Here is a 24652-nt window from a genome sequence, read left to right as displayed (position 1 = left end):
TCGACTCAGAAGGGTTCGGTTCTTAGAGTGAGGTTCGGTTCGGTTCAGCAGCCTTCTTCATCAGGAGGGTTCGGTTCCTAAGGGGACTTTCGGTTCCTAAGAGGACTTTCGGGTCCTAAGAGGGGTTTCGGTTCCTCATGCCCGTTTTTCGTGTAGACTTCCGTTTTTGGGCTGTTCTCGCCAAATTCGAGGGTCGGGATGCCCCGAGTGATTATAGAGAGTTGGGAGAGATTTCGAGAGAGATTTGAGAGAGATTCCACATACTCAGAGAGATTTGGGAGAGATTTGACATACTTGGGGAGATTTCACATACAAAGAGATATTTGGGAGAGATTTCACATTCTTAGAGAGATTTGGGAGAGATTTGACATTCTAGGAGAGATTTCTCATTCAGAGAGAGATTTGGGAGAGATTTCACATACTTAGAGAGATTTGGGAGAGATTTGACATTTTTGGAGAGATTTCTCATACAAGGAGAGATTTCACATACTTAGAGAGATTTGGGAGAGATTTGACATTCTTGGAGAGATTTCTCATTCAGAGAGAGATTTGGGAGAGATTTGACATTTTTGGAGAGATTTCTCATACAAAGAGAGATTTGGGAGAGATTTCACATACTTAGAGAGATTTGGGAGAGATTTGACATTCTTGGAGAGATTTCTCATACAAAGACAGATTTGGGAGAGATTTCACATACTTAGAGAGATTTGGGAGAGATTTCTGATAAGAAGAGATGGAGTGAACACGATTGAGAGAGGTTTCATTGGTGACCTTTTTGAGTGTCCGGCTTCGCAATGCAGGGTCCGTAAGCCCCGTTAAGCCTTGTTTAAGGATCTTGCATACTCCCGATGAGTATGCAACATTGTTTTATCGGTTTGTCTCGCCACGTACCACAGTTTTAGGTTAAGGAAATCTAGATGTACGCACTTTTCAATTTATGATTTCTCATTAGAATAGAGAGTTGTTTAGAAATTACATAATGTAAACTCTAATACTCATGGTAAATTGAGTTGACCGGTTTGACTTGTTGACTTTAGTTGACTTTGACTTGACCGAAAATTGACGGTTGTCACACCGTGTTTGGCCATTACGCTTAGCGTACTTAGCAATTACGCTGGGCGTAATTGACTCCTCCAGCATTTTTCTTTCTTTTAGCTTCTAAGCCCTAATTCCACTCCAGTCTTTTCTTTTGCGCTCTATCGACAACTAATAACTGCAAATCATAATTCAAAGCATTGTAAGTACTTTTTAGTTCTAAAAGAGAATAATAAGGGCTAAAATATTAAGATATAATGTATAAAAATATATATATAAATACACATATCAGTAACCATAGAAGTTTTTGAGGGATGGGACGTCGTCGCATCTCGTTATTCATGTTTGTCGTACACTTTTAATATCATGTAAATACTGGTTTCGTGAACAAAAATGTGAATTTATTTAATATTCAATGTAATGGTTTTGATTCTTTGATCTCTATTATTCAATTGTTATGATATTATACATGAAGTCATCCGCCCCCAGACATTTCCGCGGTTCTGGTTTGGGGGTATGACAACAGATACAAGGCCCGAAATCCAGTTAAGGCCGAAAGTCCAATGGGAGTCCAAATCCAAAAGAAGGCCCAAAAAGAAAAGAGCCCAATCATAGCGTACACCCTGCGTACCCTTTGTACGCACCGCATACCTGCGTTGACCCGACCTTCAGTATGCTGACCCAATACAGTAGCGTACTACGGTGTACTCCTGACGTACTCACCAAAGTCCTAAATTCCAACTTAGATTCTTATTCCCTTAAGACCTTTTCATCAAACTTCAGATCTAAGTCTTATGGAACGTCTTAATCCTTAAATTCGTGAAGTTGGAGCCTTTGCATGGCTCAAAAGAACCCAAACCTTACTTTTGGCATTCTACTTTCACCAAATGGACCTAAACACTTGTATGGATGATCCACAACCATCAAGATGCTAACTTTATGGACTAGAGACCTCAAAAACATCAACAGAAGCAACTCCTAACTTCTAGAGTGGAAGAAAGACACTAGATCTTTTCATAGGACCAAAAAGGGACCAAAACCTCATAAAGACTAGATCTAACTATACAAGGAGCAAGTTCCAAGCTTTATACCTCAATGAAGCTAGAAATAGTGTGTGAAGTCTGGATCTAAAAGCTCTCCTTTGATCAAGGCTCCTTCTTCCAAGCTCTTCTTCCTCAAATCTCACCAACACACACTAAAAACACACACAACAGGGTCAAATTTCCTCAAGTGGGGTTAGGGTTTCGAAATGGGACTCAAAGGGCTATGAAGGTTGAGAAATGCGAGAATCAAGGTTCATAATGTTGTTTAAATAGGGTCCAAACCCTAAATTTTAAGGTATGTCCCCTGCATGCGTACGTCCCGCAAACTCCCATGATTTCCAAAATTGGCAAAATTGTCCCCTAGGGACCAAATCTACAAAATATTTACATACCAAGGGTCAAAAATGAAAGTACCTTGAAGCGGGTGATATAGTTGGGTTTGGGTGTTTGATGGGAAAAATGGAATTTTGTCTATAAAATAGCTCTTATTGGACCTAGAATCAATAAGGAAGGGTAAATAAATAATTTAGAAAAAACTGCAAAAATGGTCCCTAGGGTATGCATTTTTTCTGACGTTTGGTCCAAACCTTGATTTTTTTGGATTGCGGTCCTTTTGAGCTAGTTTTTTTTGGTTTTGGTCCCTCAGAAAATTAAAAACACTAAAATGCCCTTTTATTTTTATTTTACATTTTTAATACTTATTTTTATATTTTATTAGTTAAAAAACAACAAAAGGACCCACATTTCTCTCTCTCTCTCTCTCTCTCTCTCTTTCTCTCTCTCCCACACACAACTGCACACCTTCACGCTCAAAAATCTAAACCATGAACTCCACCAAATCACCATCACACACACACACTCATTATCAATTTTTACAACAGATTCCTAGTCATATTTATTGCGATTGATATCTGCAATCAATTTATCATTGTAACTACAATCGATTCCAAGATGACTTTTGCAAGCCGGTTTCTACCATCAGACCCGTGTGGACAAAATTTTCAAGCCAAAAAGGGAGTTATGTTCGTTGTAAGAGAATCAAAAAAAAAAATGGACCACCCTCTCACCGGAAAATATGGTGCATCTTTTCTATGAAAACCTCAATCTGATAAGAACATACTATATGACTCACACATCAAAAACCAGGTGCAATTTTGGATCTAAAACCTAAACCTGAATCAAACCTCATTTATACTAAGCCTTGTTTTGATTGATGGTTTTTTTGACACCGTCATTACTTGAATCAAATTTCATTTTGATCGTCCCTTCATCCTCCTTCACAACAATTACTTGAAAATTGATTTTTGAAACCAAATCCTAATTTGAATAGAATTCTGATTTGAAACCTAAACCCAAACTTGATCTGAAACAATTTATGATCTAAAACTTCCTTTTGTAAGTTTACAGGGTACCAATCATAAACACGCAGACATTTAAAACCTAAAACTAAATTGGCTTAGTATCATCTATAAACCCACCCTCATCATCGTTACCTCTATTTCCACTGTCCTTGATATTGTTTTCATTAGGACCTCAAAGTTTCATAGAGAGACAGAGACGTAAGAGGGACAGAGAAGGGTGGAGGAGATGAGAGGCGAAGATTTGGGTGTTGTGGGATGGTGGGCTGAAAATGTGATTTGATGAAGAATCTCATGAAGAAGATAAATTGCAGAACCTATAAATCATTTTACTTTAAAACTAGAAATAAAAAGCCGATCAAAATTCTGAAATCATGAAGATCATTAAGAATTTGGGTTTGTTCTTTATCAAAAACCAAGCTAGAAGAAAGAAGAGACCACATATAAATTCACAGAAGAAATTGTTGGTCGTTTGCTTCATCAAATTCACTTTCCTACCGTTAATGCTTGTTACCATAGATGCTAGCTTTGATTGACGAAAATAAGAGAAGAAAATAAATGAGGAAATGGGGAAGTAGAAGTGTATGTATGGTGGAATCCATGGTTTTGATTTTTTAGTGTAGGGGTGTGCAGCTGGGAGAGAGAGAGAGAGAGAGAGAGAGAGAGAGAGAAGTGGGTTCTCTCTTCTTTTTTACTTAATAAAATATAAAAATATGTATTAAAATGTTAAAATAAAAATAAAAGGGCATTTTAGTCTTTTTAGTTTTCTGAGGGACCAAAACCAAAAAGAAAACTAGCTCAAAAGGACCTCAATAAAAAGAATCAAGGTTTGGACCAAACCTAAAAAAATACATACCATAGGGACCATTTTTGCAGTTTTGTCAATACTTTATCTTAATTATTAAATTACAGTTATTTATTGTGTAGCAATTTGATGAAGTCTCGATACCACCGACTTGGCTCTGTGGATTTCATTTTGTCGGTTGTTCATGTGAGTTCTCATGAACATACTTATTATGTGGAATATATGATTTTTGCATGTAAGACCACAAAAATCCTCTCAAGGGAAAGTGGTCATGAATTAAGCAACTAGAGAAAAGTCTCACATAGGGAGTCTATTTGTTTCGGTCTGGATGGCCATGTACGGATGGTAGCAGGATGGATTACTAGAGAATAACATCTTAAGTGAGGAAGTTCTAGTTCTACCATATGGGGTAAAGGATTATGCTGACATATATTATGGGAAAGAATGTAAAGTGGTATGTGATTATTACTTGATATTTATGTGTATGATGTGAATTGCATAAGTGTAACACCTGTTTTCTAGGATGGATCAATTGAAGATTGGAGTAATCAATGGTAAGATTTTTGTGGCAAGAGGAGTGCCACAAAGTGGCAGCAACAGCAGCTCAAGCCCATGATATTTTAGGGTTTCTTCCATATTTAAGCACCTAATCTCAAGGATTAGGGAATCTTCTTCAGCCTCCAACCCTTCATCACAAAACCTTAGCCTCCATGGATTTTTCAGAGTCTGTCTTCTTGATTTGGATCTATTCTTTGGATTGTGGTAAAGCTTGAGGGAGAAGGAAGTTCACATTAGTGCAAGGAATTAAGGAGCTAGTTTGGATCCATCATTCTCTTCTGATTTCTGAGCTATTTGAGGTATAAAGTTCATACCTTGACATTCCTTCTTCTAAATTCAAGTTTGGCGTCACTTTTGGTGGTTTTGGTCCCTTCCATAGACGCTCTTGGAGTTTGAGGAACTCCAGATCTTGTTATGGTCCTTTTAGGTCTCCAAGCTTCTAGTAATTTAGAAAAGATCCATGGTTACAGTTACTTGTGTCAAAGTTCGATATGTGTCCCCATTAAGGACTTATTGGTTTTAGAATTGTAGATATTGCCTTGTGGTGGAGTCCTAATGGATAAAGTTGGAAACTTTGTCCATTAAGTCATTGAAAAGGACTAGATCTGAAGTTATGGGTTTAGATCTGTAAGGGTTAAACTCTTAATGAAGAATATGGAAATTTTCCAATTTCGACGATGTAAAAATGGGCTTGCCACGACATGGTGGTTCTCAGCTTTACAGCTGCTTTGTCCTGATGTGCCCACAACATGGCCAAGAGATCTCTACATTGTGGTGAGTGATGAATTGGTTAACCGTTGACTTTTGTTGACTGTTGACCGTTGACTTTTGACCAATTTGACTTTGGTTCAAACTTGAAGGACTTGGGTTACTAATTTATTTGTATTTTGTGCCAACCTATTCGTGGAAGTGATCAATGCAGGGAGTGATGTCGCTACTGTGTTTCCTTAGGTCTTCTATTCAGGTGAGTTCCCTCACTATACTATGTGTTACAATATATATCCTTATGTGTCAGGATATAGGAGTAGGGGTATGTTGGTTAGAGTAGCAATAAGTAGGTAATCTTCTGTAGAGTGACCTAGGGGATATGTGTAGTCATGTATGATAGTCTGAGAACTCTTGATCTAGGATTTCTTTCCTGTTCCTTATTTGGTTGTGGCTCAAGAATGGGATCACCTGTTTGAATGTCTATCTCACCTCTAGTTACATATACCTATGCATTCCTTAGAGATCTTTCGGTAGTGGTGTAGTGTCCTGTATGAGGCCTGATATGCGGTAGTGAGCTGTAGTATAGATAGTTGCATGTGTTTATGTGTTTACTTGATTGCTTGTTGTTACATATGTCAACATATTGGGTGTAGGGTTAAGATGGTCCTGCTTTTTTTTGTAGGCCAGGAAACCCAGGCAGGCCAACGATGTGTTTTAGGCCAGGTGTAGATCAACTGTATGATGATAAAGAGGGGTCCAGGTGTACTGTAGGCCTTGTGTTGCGGTCCTGTCAGACTGTAGGCTCAGGAGAGCGGTTTAGGAATTTTGTAGGCCTTGCGAGGCAAGACAAATAGATTGAAGGCTCATTTGTGCATGTATTATATGTATATTGTGGTGTGTGGTATTTTGGAGGAACTCACTAAGCTTTGGCTTACAATTGTGGAATAAATGTTTTTCGGTACCATTAGTAACCGTGGGAGGACGAAGGCGTGACTGTACACACTCATCCGCAACAATGGAGATTATACGTTATTTATATTACTTTGATTTTCAAACAACTGTATTTTGGAAGAAATAGGTTTTCATAACTTGGGTTTTATGTAAATGGTGATTTTACCCATTTTAAAAATGAATTTTTTTTCTTGTCAAAATGGGACGTTACAATAAGATCTGTATAATGGGCGAGTGTTTCCATTACTCACTAAGCCCTAGGCTTACAATTTCTACTTAATGTTTTAGTTTCAGTTCCTTCAGGTTTGAAGGACAAGGAGTTGACATGACTAGGATATCTGTGTAACACCCGATTTTTCAGGTACATTTATTATAATTAAAAGTCTTAATTTTATTTTGGAAAATTGGTCCTACTCGGGGCGTAAGTAGTCATCTACGCATGGCGTAGGTTAACAAGTCATTACAAGGACTTAATGCTCTACGCAGGGCGTACTAATGGCTACGCATGACGTAGGAGCGTTGGATCTAAAACCCTAATTGGGGATTTTTTTAGCCCTATTTAAAGGCTTTAAACCCTTGAGAGCCTTCTCATGCTCAACCTCCAGCCTCTCATATTGTAACTACGAAACCCTAGCCCCTTAGTGTGGATTATGAAGCTTTCGAGTGATACTTGTGTGTTTTGGTGAAGAAGTAGGCCATTGAAGGAGTACTTGGTGAACCTCAAGCTTATAGATATCGACTTTGCTCTTCTTCAACATTTTCCAAGAGGTAAAAAGCTTGAAACTTGATGATTTCTTTGATAACTCTAGTTAGTTGTGAGTTTTATGAGCTTTTTGTCCAGTGACTTTGGTCCTAGTGAGTATGATCTACTCCAGACCTCATAAGTGTCTTTCTCTATCATTTCTAAGGTTGAAGAGTGTTAAAAATGGGAGCTTTTCTGCTCCTATCCTTTCATTCATGAGTTCTTGAGCTTTGAAGTGTGTTTTGGACTTAGGGATTGGTATTATGCTCCATTCAGCCATGCAAAGGCATAAAGTTGAAGACTTTATCACTTAGGATGTTATTTGGGACCAAATATGAGAGTTAGACGTTTGTTCCTTGTGAATTAGGGACTTAATAAGAAGTTGTAAATATAGAGCATTTACGCGGGGTGTAATCTTGGCTAGGCAGAGTGTAGCCTGATTTTGTCCTGATTCCATCCAAATGATATGTTGGGCGCAGATCAAGGTACACATGTTGTAACCCATAAGTTGAGTTTTGATCAAAATGGGAATTAGGTCAGGTTGGGTGGACTATGGCCATGAAAGGGTAAAATGGTCTTTTACCCAAAAAGAAAGAGTAATTATGGAATATAACCCTTGGGTGTGAATTATTGCTTTGATTTCTAATGAGGGTCTTACGGTATATTGATTAGCACGAGAAGTTCCAATTTCGACAACTCGAGTGTGAGATTTGTTGTCTTCAGATTAAGGTGACTTTTCTCATTGTACTCGTAAGTCGAAGGCACTAATGCCAACCCACAGGATTGTGCTAGTTATCTTTGTGACTCTTGTTTGTTATGTTGTGTTGGGCCATTTGTATGTTGGGTTAGGCCCATTATTACTCATGTTGGGATGGGCCCATTTGTATGTTGGGTTGGTCCCATTAGTATTTATGTTGGGCTAGGCCTATTTATATGTTGGGTTGGGCCCATTTATATGGTATGTGGTATTTTGGGAAATGTACTAAGCTTTGCGCTTACGCTTTAGTGGTTTAACATTTTCAGGTACTTCCAGCTCGAAAGAGAAGGGCCCGACGTGATCGCACAACATCCCCCATGATTTTATTATGCATTAACTTTTGATTTCAGTCTGATGTTGAGAATAGTTTGTACTATGGTTGTTTGGAACAAATTGGTGTTACTTTGGGTGTTTGAAAAATAAAATTTTACCGTTGTTTTTGGGACGTTACAATATGGACGTTCTCGGAGTCACATGACATCTAGTTTAACCATTCTATGTTATGTTATGGTTTTCAAAACAAGACTTATCTTCTGCATTTTTATTACGATTATGTAGGTGTAATGTGTGAAACGTCCCGAAATTTTAAAGCAAGATTTTCATTTTTATTTATTTTAAAATATATGTCTAATTTTTGGAGGATTTTTGCTTGGCCACGACGTGGTGATTGAGGGACCACGACGTGGCATCTTTAGGTTAAGTAATGTGTATTTGTTAAGCACCACGACCTGACAAGGCCTTGACTATGACGTAGTGGTTATTTTGGTGCAAAACCCTAGATCTTCGGGTTTATGCCCTATTTAAAGGCACTGACTCCTAGGGTCGAAGGAAGAAGGAGTCCATTTTGGTGCTTGTGTGCTTGGTTCTAGCTTAGATCTTGCATCTTCATCACATTTTTGGTCTTTTAGTGGTATAAAGTCTTTACCTTGCACATTAGATCTATAGATCTAGTTCTAGGTCATTTTATGAGCTTTTTGGTCCATATCTTCTCGTTTTTGGAGTTTGAGTGAACTCCAGAACCTTTGTGTGCCTTGTTCGACTTTTGGACCATGGTGGTGGTTAGAAAGGGGATTTTCATGACTTAGTTTAGTGTCCATGCAATAGGTGCAACCATTAAGAGCTTAGGACTTGAGATCTTGCCTTATTGGGATATCTTAATGGATAAAGTTGGAAACTTTATCCATCAAAACCATGGGAAGGTTCAGATATGAAATTTGTGGCTCATAGGGTTAAAAATTAAGAGCTTAATCCATTAAGCTGTGAGAGACCAATTCCCACGATGTTGGCAATTTGCTTGCCACGATGTGGTGGATGGTGTCACCATGTCTTTTTTGTCGTGTAGCTGCCACGACGTGGTCTATAGATAGCCTTGATGTGGAGGTCAGTTGGGGCTAACTTTGACTGTTGACTTTTTTTGTCAAGTTTGACTTTTGGTCAAAATTAGAGAGGTGTTGAGCTATAGTCTGAGGTTTAGCTTGTGATTGGTTTAGGAGGTTCGTGTAGTTGTTTCTGCAGGACTTTGAGTAGTAGATTTTAGCTCTTTGATTTAGTGAGTTTTCTTATTGCATTACCCATGTCATAGTATATGCATGCCAGACCAGTTGGGTCTTATTTGCTTATTGTTGTTATATATGTATCTGAGTTGCCGATAACTCCAGGACTTTTGATAGTCTATAGGGTTGCCGATAACCCACATGGTTAATAATAACCCATAGGGTTGTTGTGATCCCATAGGGCTGCTAATAGTCTCGGTTGCTGATAACCCATAACTGATTATAATGTTGTGATGTATGTGATATTTTGAGGGAACTCATTATGCTTCGTGTTTAAATTTGTGGTTTAAATGTGTTTCAGCTACTTCAAATGATCGTGGGAAGATGAAAGCTTGACTGTACACACTCATCAGCAACTTTTGTGATTCTGCATTATTATGATACTCTGATTTTGGGATGACTCCTATTTTGACACTCAGGGTTTTTCTTTACTTGGTTTTATGGAAACAATGTTTTTACCTAATTTAAAAATGAAATACTTTTGTTGTGAAAATGAGACGTTACATTTTATAATTGACAAAATTGCATAAATGGTCCATATGCTTGTAAATTATAAGTGGTTTTAGTCCCAAAATGTTTGGTGGTGCACCAGTTGTCCGATTTTGGATACTTTGTGTGATGTCGGTCCCTATGGTTGACATCTTGTTGTGATTTTGGTTAATAACCCGCCTAAATTGATGAATATGCACCTAAAATAGTTATTTTAATTTCATTTTATTTATATTCTTATTCTTTTAGTTAAAAAACTAAAAGGAAATCCCACCCACCCCACCCAACACTACCTAAGTCATCACTCATACCAAAATCTCTCTCTCTCTCTCTCTCTCATTCCCTCTATCTATATCTCTCTCTCCACCAAAAAGAAATACCACCTCATGAACCTCCGATTGCCACTACCTTTAACCACCTCTAGCTCTACCTATATTTTAGATGAAAATGTCCCAAATGCCATGAAAAATCCAATCTCCAAGAATATGATCCACAAATACAATCAACTTATAATTTAGCACAACAAGCAATTTCCCATCTCGAACGCCAAAAAGAAATTGGTATAATCCTTCAAGAAACGGAGCTAGTTGATACCCAATTGTTACACTCATAATCTCCAACCATACTTCACTCTCTCTTTCTTTCTCATACATAAGTGATGTTGATTTGTAATGGATTGCATATTCTCCGACGAGTTCAATTCCGACCGTACATTTGTTTGAGTTTGTCTCCTTCATGTTGAAATCAAAGCACAAGAAAACCACATATCGGAGAAGTGCAAAAAAAAAATCAGATTGAATCTATAGGTATGCGTATGCATGTGTTTTAATCTATAGGTGTGTATGTACAAAAGTAGTACGAAGAAAGATAAAGAAAATGAGAGGGTACAATAGGGGTAGAGTGGGAAAAAAGGAGAAGGCCACCAAAATCCGGGAAGTATCGGCTCTCGACTTCGCTGGAGAAAACCACCAAATCTGATTTTTTGGTTTTAGCACACTAGTTTTCTCTTGTCGTCCATGTTTTCCGACGACTTCAACAGTCGATTCCTTTTGTTTCACCCGAACGCCAACAAAGGAAGATAACAAATTTCTGGCTGGTACTTATCGAGGCTGTAACTCCTCGAAGAACAAGACTTGCCTCAATCATCTATAGCCTTTTGTATAGAGACGGAGAGGGAGAGATGGGTCCACCACTAGGGGAATCTAGTTAATCAACGTGTTTCGAATTTCAGTGAAGTCTTTCAACACCGGTGGTAGTGGTGTTGATTGGTGGCGTTTTGGGGGAGAAGAAGAAAATAAAAAGAGATGAGGAGGAGGGTGGGCCATACTCTTATTTTTAATAACTTAAAATCATTAAAATAAATAAAATAACAAATAATAAGGGTTATAATCGCATTTTTAAGTGTATAAGGACCAAAATCATTAAAAAGATCTAAAATTAAACCACTTATACATCACCAAATTTTTTTGGATTAAAACCACAGTTTTTTGACAAGCATAAGGACCATTTTTGCATTTTTGTCTTTATAATTTTTACCCAACTTTGATCGACCATAACTCCTCATACAAGCCCGAAATTAGTTGACTTTTTTTCAAGGTTGTAACCCTATATCTTGACTACAATTTAGGCTAAAAAAACAATTAAATTGGTTAAGAAATAGTTTAGTTACATAACCCTAAACATAAACTATTAGGGTTGTTGGTTTTTCCTAACCAACAATTTTGATTTTATATCTCATTATAATGGTAATCTAAATCACTAGATAATGTGAAAATACTACCCCAAAATACGAAAAACAACAATGTACTTAGAAGTGCGGTTTTTTTGCGGCCTTGGAACCGGAAACCAAAACTGCTCCGGAACCGAACTTGTATTTTTATTTTCCGTTTGGTTTTAGATTGATTTTCAAATTTTTGATTCTTAGTTATGTTTCAATCTTGGAATAATTTATATATTTTATTGTTTGATAAAAGAATTTATTTGGAAATAACAAAACTAAGGAATACAAACTCTTTGTTTCCATAAAAAGAAATATTTTTTGCAAAATCGTGTTGCTGGAGTGGAAATAGCAAATATCTGGTCTGAGGAGACGAATGGCGTCTTCCAGAGGAGGCGGCTGCGGCCGTCGTATGCCACTCTTATAAGCCCTACAGTTGTACCCTTCCACTTCCAGAGATCAGAAGAAGCAAAGAGAAGAAGAGGCTTTCTACGCCAACCTTCTCTCTCTCTCTTTCTCTCTCTCTCCGTCTTCTCTCTCCTCTCTTCAAATGGAAGGCGGTGGAGAAGAAGTCATCATGCCAATCCATGATCCTGATGTCCTCCCCGTTGGTTCGCCGGAGGAAACGATCATGGATCCTCACTTCGACAATCAGTCTCCGGAATCCGATGAACTTCCCCCTCCTCATCCTTCGGCCGCCGATACCGCCACCCTAACGGATGAGCTTCGGGACAAGATCATCAAACAGGTATGCCAAATTTTTTGAATATGTAATATGTGATGGTGCTTGGGGTATCTTATAGGGTTTTAGGATATCCGGATATCGATTGAATTCGATTTTGGCTCAAATCATCTTCAAATTTGTGCCTGTGACTAGGTTGGTTTGTGCAAGCTTGTAAGTATCCATTACTAGTTACTTGATAATACGATCAGGCGCAACATGCCTCGATTAATTGCGCTTTCTTTCCATCGATTCCTTGTCTGTGTATGTGTTATATTTCTGTTTGTGTATATACTTGATTTTTCCAATTTGTGCTGGTTTATAGCTATTAACCTAAAAAGGTAGTTGCTCTTCTTCAGAAAACGACATGATACCTTATTCCATGACAATATAATCAACCCAAGGGTGCTTATTGTCCATTGATGCAGAACATTGATGTATCTAGTTTAGTCTACTGAGGACCACATTGTAATTCCTTTTTCTTTGGTATGATGCTCGAATTGACAGTGTGTTTAGATTCTGTTTCGTTTCTACTTCATGACCCTAATGGGGACATGACTTAATCTCTAAAAGCTGTATATGTGTGCATTATTTTGACTCAAACAACAAAGAACAGATTGTTTACAGATTGTGAAACACAATAGTAAATACACTCTCTTTATGCACAGGTGGAATACTATTTCAGTGATGAAAACTTGAGAACAGACAAGTTTTTGTTGAAGTATCTTGCAAAAGATGAGGAAGGCTATGGTAAGTAATTCACTTCACTACTTAATTGACTAAATTTCACAATCATCTCCATAGAAATGACACACTCTTTCTTGCAGTTCCTGTTGCAGTTATTGCTTCTTTCAAGAAAATGAAGAAGCTCACACATCACAAATCACTGATTGTGGCTGCACTTAAGGAATCTTCTCTTCTAGTAAGTTACACAATCTTTCTTAATTTCAAATCATAATCATCCTAAACATAGTGTTATTAGTTTTCAAAGCTAGATTTTTGATGTTTGATGGATGCAGACATTAAGTTCAAATGAGAAGAAAGTCAAACGAGTTCATCCATTCCCTTTGACCGAGGCTTTGGATCCAGAGGTATACACTATACAGTATACAATATACTCCACCTTTTTCATCTCTTTTATAAAAACTTAAAAAGTTTTCTTTTTAGCATAATATGTAATGAAATAATTCTTTCTTTATACCTATAGCTATGCACTGTTTTGGTGGAGAATCTTCCAGAAGATCACACAGTAGAGAACATGAAGAAGATATTTAGCCAAGCTGGAGTGTATGCTACTTTTTTTTATATACTTTTATTTTTATTTTTATCTTTTTACCTTTTATGTGTCAGTTGTCTTATATTTACTAATGCTGTTTAGTATCAAGAAAATTACTATTCATGAAGAGAATGCTGCAAAGGAGCAAAGGAAATGCAGTATTGAGGAGAAGCTTCTAAGTGGAAAGGTAAGGTACATAGTTTTTTTCTTTTATTTTTTATTTGAATTATGTATTTTATTTAAAATCAATGTTTTTTTTAATTGGTGTTTGCAGCTGCATGCAGTGGTGGAATACAACACTGTTGAAGCTGCTGAGAATGCTGTAAGTTTGAAGCTCTCTTCATTTTTAATTTCAACTCCTTTTATAATATTTATTTATATGGTTTACATATTTATATTATAATAATTATAATTTATGGTGTTTAGGTTGCGACTTTAAACAATGAGCAAGATTGGCGACATGGCATGCGAGTGAAGCTTCTCAAACGCAAGGTAATTCATTTTTTTTTTTATAAATTATATTTTTAATCATTGATAATTATGATTTTACTAATAACAATTAGGTCAAAATTGCACAAAGAAAAAAAGGACATGATTCCGAGAAGAAAATTAATGTTCAAGTGGATCCACATCCACCAATGGAAAAAGAAAACCAACAATCAAGTGAGCATCATGATGATATACCAAATGAAGAGGTATTAATAAATTAATAAATAATAATTCAATATCATCATAAAAATTATATATTTTTTTTTACCTAATGGAGTTTTTTACAAAAAAAAAAAGGAGAAAAACGGAAACAGGAATTGTCAAAACCAAAACCGAAGGCGTCCAAGGAAAAACAAGTATCAAGGATCTAGTGGCATTGGCATTGGCATGGGTAAGATGGTCATTTTGATGTGGTTATTTATTATAATTATAATAAATAATAATGATATATGTAAATAAATATAGGTCATGGGACATTGGTGCATAATAATCATGGGGGTGAAGTATCAAAGCCGCCACCTGGACCACGAATGCCGGATGGAACAAAAGGGTTTACAATGGGACGTGGACGTGGAGGTGGAGGTGGAGGATCTCTTAATGTTTAATTCTCTATGGAAAAATGATATTTTTATATATAGTGAAGTGAATTGGTATTATATAATTTGGTATATGAGGCCATTATATGCATATAAATGTGCAAAAAGGAAAATGTATTTTGAGATGGATTGTGTATGTTTTGGTTGACTTTTTTGATGCTATGGAAAATGGGTAGTTAAGTTGTTGTGTTTTTTTTTTTTAAAGTTCGATTACTTTTTTGAAGAATTGATTCGACTGTTGTATCATGAAAGACAGACAACGTTGATGAAATATATTCAAGGAATTCATATATGTTTTCAACCTACTACTCAAGCTCATGTCTTATTGTTCGATTAGGTTTTACATCAATCAACTATTCTTTCTACGAATCTTAAAACATTTTTTTTTATCTCGAATGACAACAAATCAACAACTTTTCTATCGGAAAAAAAAAACAAGGGTCTTGCAATACACAAAACAAAAGTAAAAGTACAAATCTTGGAAAATGAAATGTTTAGATGTTTTAGACTCGTATTTTAGGCTAAAACAATTTTTGAATAACTTGTCATGTTGTAAATAAAAATCAGTAATTAAGTTCTCATAAATTTATCCAAAATTCATTTGGCATTCTATTGTAATGTCTCTACATTGACTGGGTTGAAAAATACTCAGACTAATTTTTTTGTTCAGGGTATGTATTATTGAAAATGCAAAAAATTATTTGAAGCACCAAAACCATTTGATATGAATATTTTGGGTCTTAAGATTTTGATGCTTGTATAATATGAAAATATTGAGATGCTACATGTCTTTGTCATAAATAATTGTCATAGGATCTTATATAAGATGTTATAATATATTATTTGATGCAGTAAATGAATAAATAGGATCAATTGTCCAACAAATACAATATATATTTACAACCCAAATAATATGATGTAGAGAACTTAATGTGCTTAGTTGCTAATATGTCATACACAATTTATGTTATGGGTCCATGTATATTCCAAATTGATTATTGTGACCATGTGATAAGTTACTTGATTCTAGGCTATAGTTTTCGAGTATTTTACATGAAATATACAATAGTACTCTATTATATTAGTATTCGAAATTATCCTACTTTCCTTATTTATATTTGATATTGTTTCCGTATTTGCAGTGACATAGTTTTCATATTATGGTATTAGTATTAGCATAGAATTCTTCATTGTAATCTACAAATACCTTTCAGATTAATAAGACAAGACCCTGAGCCACATAATTATTCCAAATAGTATGCATTCTAACAAATAGAAAGTGGAACAATAGTTTTGGTCATCTTAAAACCAGATTCAAGGAAATAAGGATATTAATCCGTAAAAGCTAGGAATTTCACATAAACATATGACCATGTTATACGAACTTCACATAATCATATCGATATGTTTGATATGAATATAATGGATGTCCATTCATGGTTGATAGAGGTGGAGACCACAAGCATGTGAATTTTCATGATAATACAACACATGCTATGGTCACATGATCACTAAGGAAGAGTACATGGTCACTAAGAACGAGTGATCAACATCAGAATAGTAGACTTGAAGTCCCCTATTAAACATGTACAAATTTGATGAATGGCTTTTTGTTGGAGTCGATTTTATAGTCTTTGTTTTTGCAAAATAAATTATCACATAGTAGTGGGATAACTCTCTTCAGATTGAACCTATTCCTACCTATAGAATAAAATATGATTAGGGACAAAATTAGTCCAAAACCAACAGTTTGTGGGGTTGCTATGACATTAACCCTTAATAATATAAAGGGTTTGATAGATCAATAACTATATGAAGTCATTATCATGTTGAAAAATGGAAGAATTCGATTTGTTCTTATTTCATAATGTTATAATAGAAGAAAAATTCATCAAAATACAACATTTTTATCATAATACTAAATACTTCATTCTATTCGATTTCATCATAAATATTCAATTTCATTACTACATACAACTGGAAACCACCAAAAGCTTTGCTTAATGCTTTACCAAATAAATCACAACATAAAAACTAAACCACAAACAACAAAACCAAAACAAAAACCACCAAACCCGAAAACCCTAACCCTCTAACCCCCTTCGAAACCACCACCGCCACGTCATCAACCACGGGCCCACACAAAGAGCTCATATCATCACTTCTCGTATTATAATAAACACTATAAAACGCGACACGTGTCCTCTCGGCCTTAGCCGTAAAATTCACATTCACAATTTGAAAAGTGGAATTCCCGTTTGGTGCATAGTGAATGTTTTCCGCTTGGTCACCCGCGAATGCCATGACTGCAAGAGGTTGCTTGCACATGTCATTCGCGTGACCGAGGGAAAATGACATTTTGTAAGGCTTGTTTGGGGTGGTGGAAACCATTTGGGAGATTATGCCTTCTTTGCCTGAAAGCAGTTCTAGGGCGCGTTTGCCGCCCGGAACTGAGAAATGGTTTGAGTCGATGTAACGAACTGCCCGGTTGGATTCTACGATCCAACCGGGTAGGGATGAGATTTCCTCATCCAGGTTGGTTGGGAGTAGGACGCCTAGAGATGCGTTCCTAAACATCCATGGACCTTCTTCGAAATCTCCATTTAGTACTGCGTTATCTGGATAAATAATGTTTAAAAATATCTGAGAAAATGAAGACCAATTTTAATGAATTCAACTTTGGTTCATTTTTTTTTTAATTTTCTATTAAGATGTTCTTTTTGCATTAAGTCGAAAAGAAACACTCATATATGGCTTACGGATTAAATTCAACATGTGTTCATTTATCTTTGAATTATAGCATCCAACTTTCATATTCTCTATTAAAATATTGTTTTGAAAACTCTATCAATTTTTTTTGAGTAAATTACCTTGTTTTTGTCATTGAATATAGTTGAGTTTCTCATTTTTTGTCCCAAAAAGTTCTCTTGCAATTTTAGTCCTTACTCTTTACTTGAGGTTTTTGTAATTACAAGTAAAATGATTATTTTTAGGACCAAAATTGCAAAAATCAGTTGTACTTCAGAACAAAAAAAAGTCATTTTACATGGAATCAGGGACCAAATTAGCAAAATTAGCTATACCCAGGGTACTAAAAGTGCAATTTACTCAAATCTTGTTCTTAATAGAGTATTTATACTTTTGAAAAATCTACCAATTATGAAAATGGTTTTGTAAAGATCTTTTAAATGTATTACTAAAAGTATGATGCTATTTCTTGTATGTAAAAGAATAAATCATACCTTTAGGTTTGGTAGGAACAAAAAGCTTCTTAATAGCAATATCATCAATGATGGGCCCACACGTGGGGTCATCTTCCATGCCAGGATTCGTAAAAACGACATTAGTATCTTCTTGATCAGCTTGAAACGCCCAAGCGTACGTGTCCCACCCTTGAACACTATACAGCGTTTGTAAATCAATCGTCTGTGACGCAGGAGGAACAGACACGTTTAAGGATTCTAGCTGTGCACACGTGCGAGAGGCGCTGAAAGTGATGGAGTAAATTTCGCCTTTTTCTAATTTTAATTCTTGGGAGATCTGAGCGTCGTTGCCGAGTCTCACTGCGTGTCGACCTTCGGGGACGATGAGGATCATTCCGCCTTGTTTTTGACCGGAGGCGACTAATTCCACCGTGCCGTTGACTTTCCAGTTTGGGATTGCGTCGGGGTTGTCGCCGAGGCCTTCGTCGGCGAAACCTCCCGATGGTGGTGTCTCGAAGTCGCCGTTGGTTAGTAAGCCTATGTGATTAGATAGTTTATTATTTTGTTATTAAATGAAAAAGAAATGAGTATAATATGTAAATAAATTTAGATATGATGAGAAAAAGAATGCACCAAATTTCCGTCAAAAAATTGGTTGCAAAAGAAATTGTAATGAAATAATTATAGGAGATTTTTTTTTTTGGGAAAATAATAAAATATATTTATCCGATAAACGATTTTTTATGTTATATTACATTTAATCTTTTCATAAATTAATATTCGGGGGAAAAAAGATAAATATGTCTAATTCCAACAACCATTTCCAAAAATTAGTCTTTTTAACAACAATTTAGAACCGATGACGTAGCAACCAAAACAGTTTTGATTTATAAAAAAATAAAAAATACGTAAGTGCTATGTAAAAAAAAAAACAACTTTTTTGAAGTTTTTTAGTATTAAAAATTGCAAATATCATTTCCACAAAAAATGAAGTATTTACAAAGTATGTTACTTAAAGATAAATAAAATACAACTATTGATGAAAATTTATGACAGGTACTCTGTTCTTTTGCTAAATGACTTATACCACACATAAAAAGGTACATTATTATTATTATTTTATGACTCTATCCCATTATCCCAATAGATATCGAAAAAAACATTTTTGTTACGATTAACGTTAAATTAACTAGTTCTTTTTAGGTCCTCTAAAAGTATTCATTTAATATCCTTGTTGGTGGTTAGAAAAGGTAACAAAAATTATAGACCTTTATGAAAATCGATTATCATGTGTAATAATAGTAAACAATAAACTACTAATGAAACTTATAACTAAATATTATATATTTTTGGATAAGAATAAAAAAAATTATTTTCGAAACAAAATAAAGTTATTACACTATATAATAAGTATTATTTTATTTAATTATTTGTTATTATTTTATAAATGACTTATTGTCAAAGATTCCATGACAAACAAAACGGGCCTACATATTTGCGCGGTAAAACACAACGGTACAATAATAATAATAATAATAATAATAATAATAATAATAAAAGATAAATATTCTTACTTTATAGAAAATGCTTCCTTTATCTCAGTAAGTTTATATCAAATACAATAATTTTAAATTTGACAATTTGCATAAAAAGAATACATGCTTTTGACTTAATTGACATTGTATGTCTCTAAAATCATAGTCTTTTTTATATTACTATATCACTTCAAGATTAATGTTTTAGGAGCTGATTTATATATAATATTTTTTTATCATATATAATAATCACATGTTTTTTAAAATTAAGTTAATTTAACAAGAAAGTAATATAAAAGGTGTGCAACCAAGTAATGAAAATATTACAAAAAAACCAATAAAGATGTACTAAGACAAGAGACAAATGCAAATGGTAGACAAAGGCACAAGCAACCATGTTTGAGTTTATCTGATACGATATCACATGGACCATGTTCGAGTGATCATTATCTTTTTCTATGAATCATATGGATTTTTTTTACAGTTTATTATTTTTACAGTTTTAGGATGTGAGACTAGTTGAAACCAAATCCAACCCATTAAGTAATAAAAATGATAAAAAGTGTGTAATATTTGGTGAACAAAATAATTTTCCTCCAACCCATTGCACCATTTTAAACAACAAAAAAAATATGTTACAAATACATTACTTTTCTTCAATATGTTAAAGATTTTCAAAGACAATCCTTGTATTTTGCGTTAAACAAATAATATAACACGATACTTGATCTTTACTAAGAAGAATATTTCTTCATGAAACAAATATTGGTTAGAACAATATTATACCAAAATTAATACGAAAAAAGAAAAAAAGAATTTGATATTGAATTGGAGATACTCTATAAAAAGTACTTGTATAGTTGTATCTTGATGAAAGTGACAAAGTATAAAGTTAGAGGTAGCATTTTGACACTTTTAGGTGGGCAAATAAAACAATACAAGAGGATGCAAACCGAAACTTCCTAAAACGCTCATATCGGTGATCAATCTTTTCAGTAATAAATGTAGTTTGCAAAGAAAATGCAAAATGGGTTAAAAAAGAATTTATTGACATTTTTTCTATAAAAACCTATATATTAAATTCCACTTTAATATCATGTGATAGCAATCATGAGATATCTTTTAAGTACATTAATGCACATATTTTTATTACTAAAATTAATTATACAATTAGATAACATAAAGAGCTTAGATTAGATTATAAAAATGATTTCGAAATGGGTAATGATTGAGATAGACAAGTCAAAAGTGGGACTAAAGAGGTTGCATAAAGTTGGGTTAATCTGATACTCGTTTTTTTCGTTCTTTTCTCCATTTACATTATTGTCATGTTGGTATAATAAGGTTTTACATTAAAAATATATTTAAGATGCATATAAATATGTATTATTAAACAAGTGTGTTCCCTTATGCACTTTTACAATGTATTTGGTAAAATTATTTGTAGCCTTTATTAATATAGAAGTGTTCGATAAAATTTTAAAAACATAGAATATGATTTTTTTTCTCTTTCAAAATTACTAATTTTTACAACATTTATTTGTGATAGGACATCCATTAAAAGCAATTTCGAAATTGACAACTAACCGATTAAGAAAGACATATGTTATATCTCATATTATAAAGGATTGTTATTGTACTTGAATATAATATACAAATTTGTTATTAAGGTTTTGTTTGACAAACAAAGGTAGGTGATAATTTATAAGCTAGTTTATGAATTAATAATGCTCAGTATTGATAAAGCTAGTTTATGAATTAATAATGTTCAGTAAAAAAATAGTTTATAAGCTTGATTACCATGTACAATGACATAAATAAACATTTATATATATAACTAATAGTACAAGAAAAATAGATATTATTAAGGGCATGTTTAGAATATTTATGAAAAAAATTCCTTATCGAAAGCTATCTCAAAGTAGTTTATCAAAACTAATTCATAAGCTAAAATAAGTTTGTTTTTGGGGTTTTACTTATTTTGGCCAAACATAACCTAAAAGTAAATATCTTACTAATTATCAGTTATTTTTATTTCAATTAATTATATATCAATGTAATCGATGTCCTTTTTTCATAGAGGAATCATATAAAATTTGTTGTTCACTAATCTAAACGACTTCAAGCCATGCAGTTTTTTCACAACGGTTTATATGCTTTAAAAACAAGTTACTACAAATACTTTTTACCCATATTTTGTATAATAACTCCTAAAATAACAATTTCTACCTATAATTTCACAATGTTGCACAAATTTTATGATAATTTTTGTATGTTTTCTTCAGTTTCATTATAAACATTTACATTAAGTCATGTTTTGCTATAAATACCATAAATTAAGAGCAAGTGTGTGAAAAATGCAAAACATAAGTTGAAAAGGATGAGTATTTCGTTGGGATCCACAGTTTTGAGAACGAAAGAGGTGTTAGTGTGCATTATAACTTGTACATTGTAGTACAACTAAATCTGCACGATTACTTGATTTCCGGGAGCTAAGAGGATTTACTGACAAAACTAAGGACACACATAAAGCTGTTTGAAATCAACAATATACAGTATAAACACACATTCTTTTTCTCTATGATCTCAAATTACGAAGCTCAAATCTCTCGATTTCACTCCATTTACGCAATTAAATCGCATAAACATACAGACAGATCTCGTATTATCATATACAGTAAACAAAAACACTCACAAACAGAACACGAATTGGAAAATCAGATCTCAAATGCGATAAACAGCAAGAACAAGTGAACAACACCGACAATTGAAAATCAAAATGAAAACAGAGAGAGAGTGAATGAAGTAAGTGTACATACCATCTTCTGCAGTAAAAACAGCAAGGAAATGAGAGACGATAAGACAAAATAGTGTAAACGATTTGGTTGTTGCGGAGTATGAAGCCATTTTCGTGTGAAAGGTAACTGTTTCTCTCTCTCTCTCTCTCTCTCTCTCTCTCTCTCTCTCTCTCTAAAAAGGGTGAGTTTCTCTCTCTAGAAACAGAGGGAGAGTCGAGTGGGAAGTAGGAGGATAGGAGTCTGGCTTTTTAACCGAGATTCCAGCAACTTGGTGTCCTTGCGTTTGTTGCTTTAATAATTAATTTAAAATTTAATGATGAAAGGAAATTATTTTTTTATTATTTTTTAGGGAAAAGTAAATTCCTTTCTTTTGCTTTTGTTTTTTTTGTATTTTTTTTTTTTTCACTTTGTATTTTTTTTTTTTACCGAAAAGAGGTGTTCGCACGGTCTTCTTGTTTCTTCACACGTCCAATCTGACAGTGGTGCGGTGTGTCGTGTAGTGTCTATATTTGGAATATCATATTATACAAATTAGAATTAATGCCATAAAAATCCTAATCTGGAGATTTTGTTTAAGACAAAAGTGCATAAATGGTTTATGAGGTTAGTGAAATTGATATTTTAAAATATTTGAACTAACACTAGAGTTCAATTTTTTTTTATTTTGTTGCGATTTTGGTTAATTTGAATTGAACTTTTTTAAAAATATTATTTATTTTTCCATTTTTCTTTTATTACCAGCAATTAAAAAGAAATTAAAATGAAATAAAATCTCTCTCTCTCTCTCTCTCCATAACACACACATTGATTGGTTTGTAATGTTCTTCAACATTCAAGAACATACATACACATATCCACATAATTCTCTCTCTCTTTAACCAGAGAACTTTCAATCACTTTATTGTTTCTCAATCAAGAACACCTCATCTCTCAATCACACAATTTTTTTTAAAAAAGAATCAGTTCTAAACTAACCCACAACTTAGATCCTAAAATTTCAACTATCCCTTGCATTTGATACAGAACATGCTTCTAATCTTTCTCCATACTCTCCAATGTACGATAGCACCAAGACCATCGTCAAGTGGTTGATGAGTTGTGTGGTCTGGCTGTTTTGGGGTTGAGGTGATTAGTCTGAATCAAGTCGTTTTTGGCAGTCAAAAGAATGTAGGGAACAAGGTAGAAGAATGTGAGGCTTTGGAAGAGATGACTGAAAGACCAGTGATGGCGAAGCCACAATAGGAGCTCAAAATCGGAGACTTGAAGTTGGGAGAACAAATTGTGGTCAGTTTGAGTCAAACTCTGATCGGATCTTTCCCTTTCATCTGTCAATATCTATCTCCTCTTGTTGTCACCCTTATCGTTTCATAAAACCCTAACCCGCCGCCTTTCTCATTTCAAGCTATGTAAGAACGAGTATAGATGCTTTACCTCTCTTCCAATCAACTTCGTACATACGGCCATCAGACCAAAAATACTTCCTAGATCCGTGAGGCACGTTACCAGAAAAGCTTCCGATGTATAGATCCCCGTTCTGGAGGTGTTTCTCTGTAGTCGTCAAACTAATGGTTTGGGCTCCATTTCTTCTTCAGATTTCTTCTTTGTTGCAAAAGTATTGTCATTATCTTCATTGGAAGGAGGATGATGCAAATGGTTCCAACATGATTTTGAAATGGGGTATCTCTTGAATCCCTTTACTTTAAAGAAAGTTTCAAGACATGAAGCATGCTAGAAGCATTCCGCTGTGAATCTCTCAATTTGTTGGGTTGGATTTACCTCTAATTGAAAAAACATAATATTGGGGTAGGGAGGAATAGCGGTGATAGAGATCAAAAAGAGACAAAAATCTCTGAAACTGAAAAGTAAAGGAGGGAGAGAGAGAGAGAGAGAGAGAGATTTTATTTTTGTTTTATTTTTAATTGCTTTTTAATTATTGGTAATAAAAGAAAAATGAAAAAATAAATTACAAGGGGCAAAATCGTCTTTATAAAAAAGTTCAATCCAAATTGGACCAAAGTCGCAACAAAATGAAAAGATTGGACCTCTGGTGCTAGTCCAAGCTTTTTTTGGACCAAAGTGACAATTTTCAGCTAACCACAAGGACTATTTGTACAGTTTTGTCTTTGTTTAAAGTTAGATTTATATTTGTTTTTGCCAATCATATATTTTTTTTAAAATGTTTGGTTTTATGTTGTCATTGATAATAACAAGTTTTTCATCATTATATTAACTTTGCAAAAAAAAAAACAAAGTGACAATTTTCAGCTAACCACAAGGACTATTTGTACAGTTTTGTCTTTGTTTAAAGTTAGATTTAT

General features: G+C 34.4%; 2 protein-coding genes across 2 annotated transcripts; one reads left to right on the top strand and one right to left on the bottom strand.

Annotated features, from left to right (window-relative positions):
• The first annotated feature begins 12043 nt into the window (after positions 1-12043).
• Positions 12044-14981, top strand: LOC111890966 (la-related protein 6A). Its single transcript, XM_023887048.2, has 11 exons — positions 12044-12464; positions 13106-13187; positions 13265-13359; positions 13457-13528; positions 13645-13724; positions 13816-13900; positions 13988-14035; positions 14140-14205; positions 14277-14408; positions 14500-14593; positions 14668-14981. The coding sequence occupies exons 1-11, from the start codon at positions 12267-12269 to the stop codon at positions 14805-14807; spliced, it is 1092 nt and encodes a 363-aa protein (XP_023742816.1). The 5' UTR covers positions 12044-12266; the 3' UTR covers positions 14808-14981.
• A 1721-nt stretch (positions 14982-16702) lies between these two features.
• LOC111890957 (protein DUF642 L-GALACTONO-1,4-LACTONE-RESPONSIVE GENE 2) lies at positions 16703-22570 on the bottom strand. Its single transcript, XM_023887037.3, has 3 exons — positions 22356-22570; positions 18041-18538; positions 16703-17416 (listed from the first exon to the last, which is right to left on the bottom strand). Exons 1-3 carry the CDS (start codon positions 22441-22443, stop codon positions 16833-16835), a joined length of 1170 nt encoding a protein of 389 aa, XP_023742805.1. The 5' UTR covers positions 22444-22570; the 3' UTR covers positions 16703-16832.
• Positions 22571-24652: the final 2082 nt, after the last annotated feature.

Source organism: Lactuca sativa, chromosome 7 (genome assembly GCF_002870075.4).
Source record: "Lactuca sativa cultivar Salinas chromosome 7, Lsat_Salinas_v11, whole genome shotgun sequence".
Lineage (NCBI taxonomy): Eukaryota > Viridiplantae > Streptophyta > Magnoliopsida > Asterales > Asteraceae > Lactuca > Lactuca sativa.
This window is presented reverse-complemented; position numbering and strand designations above follow the sequence as displayed.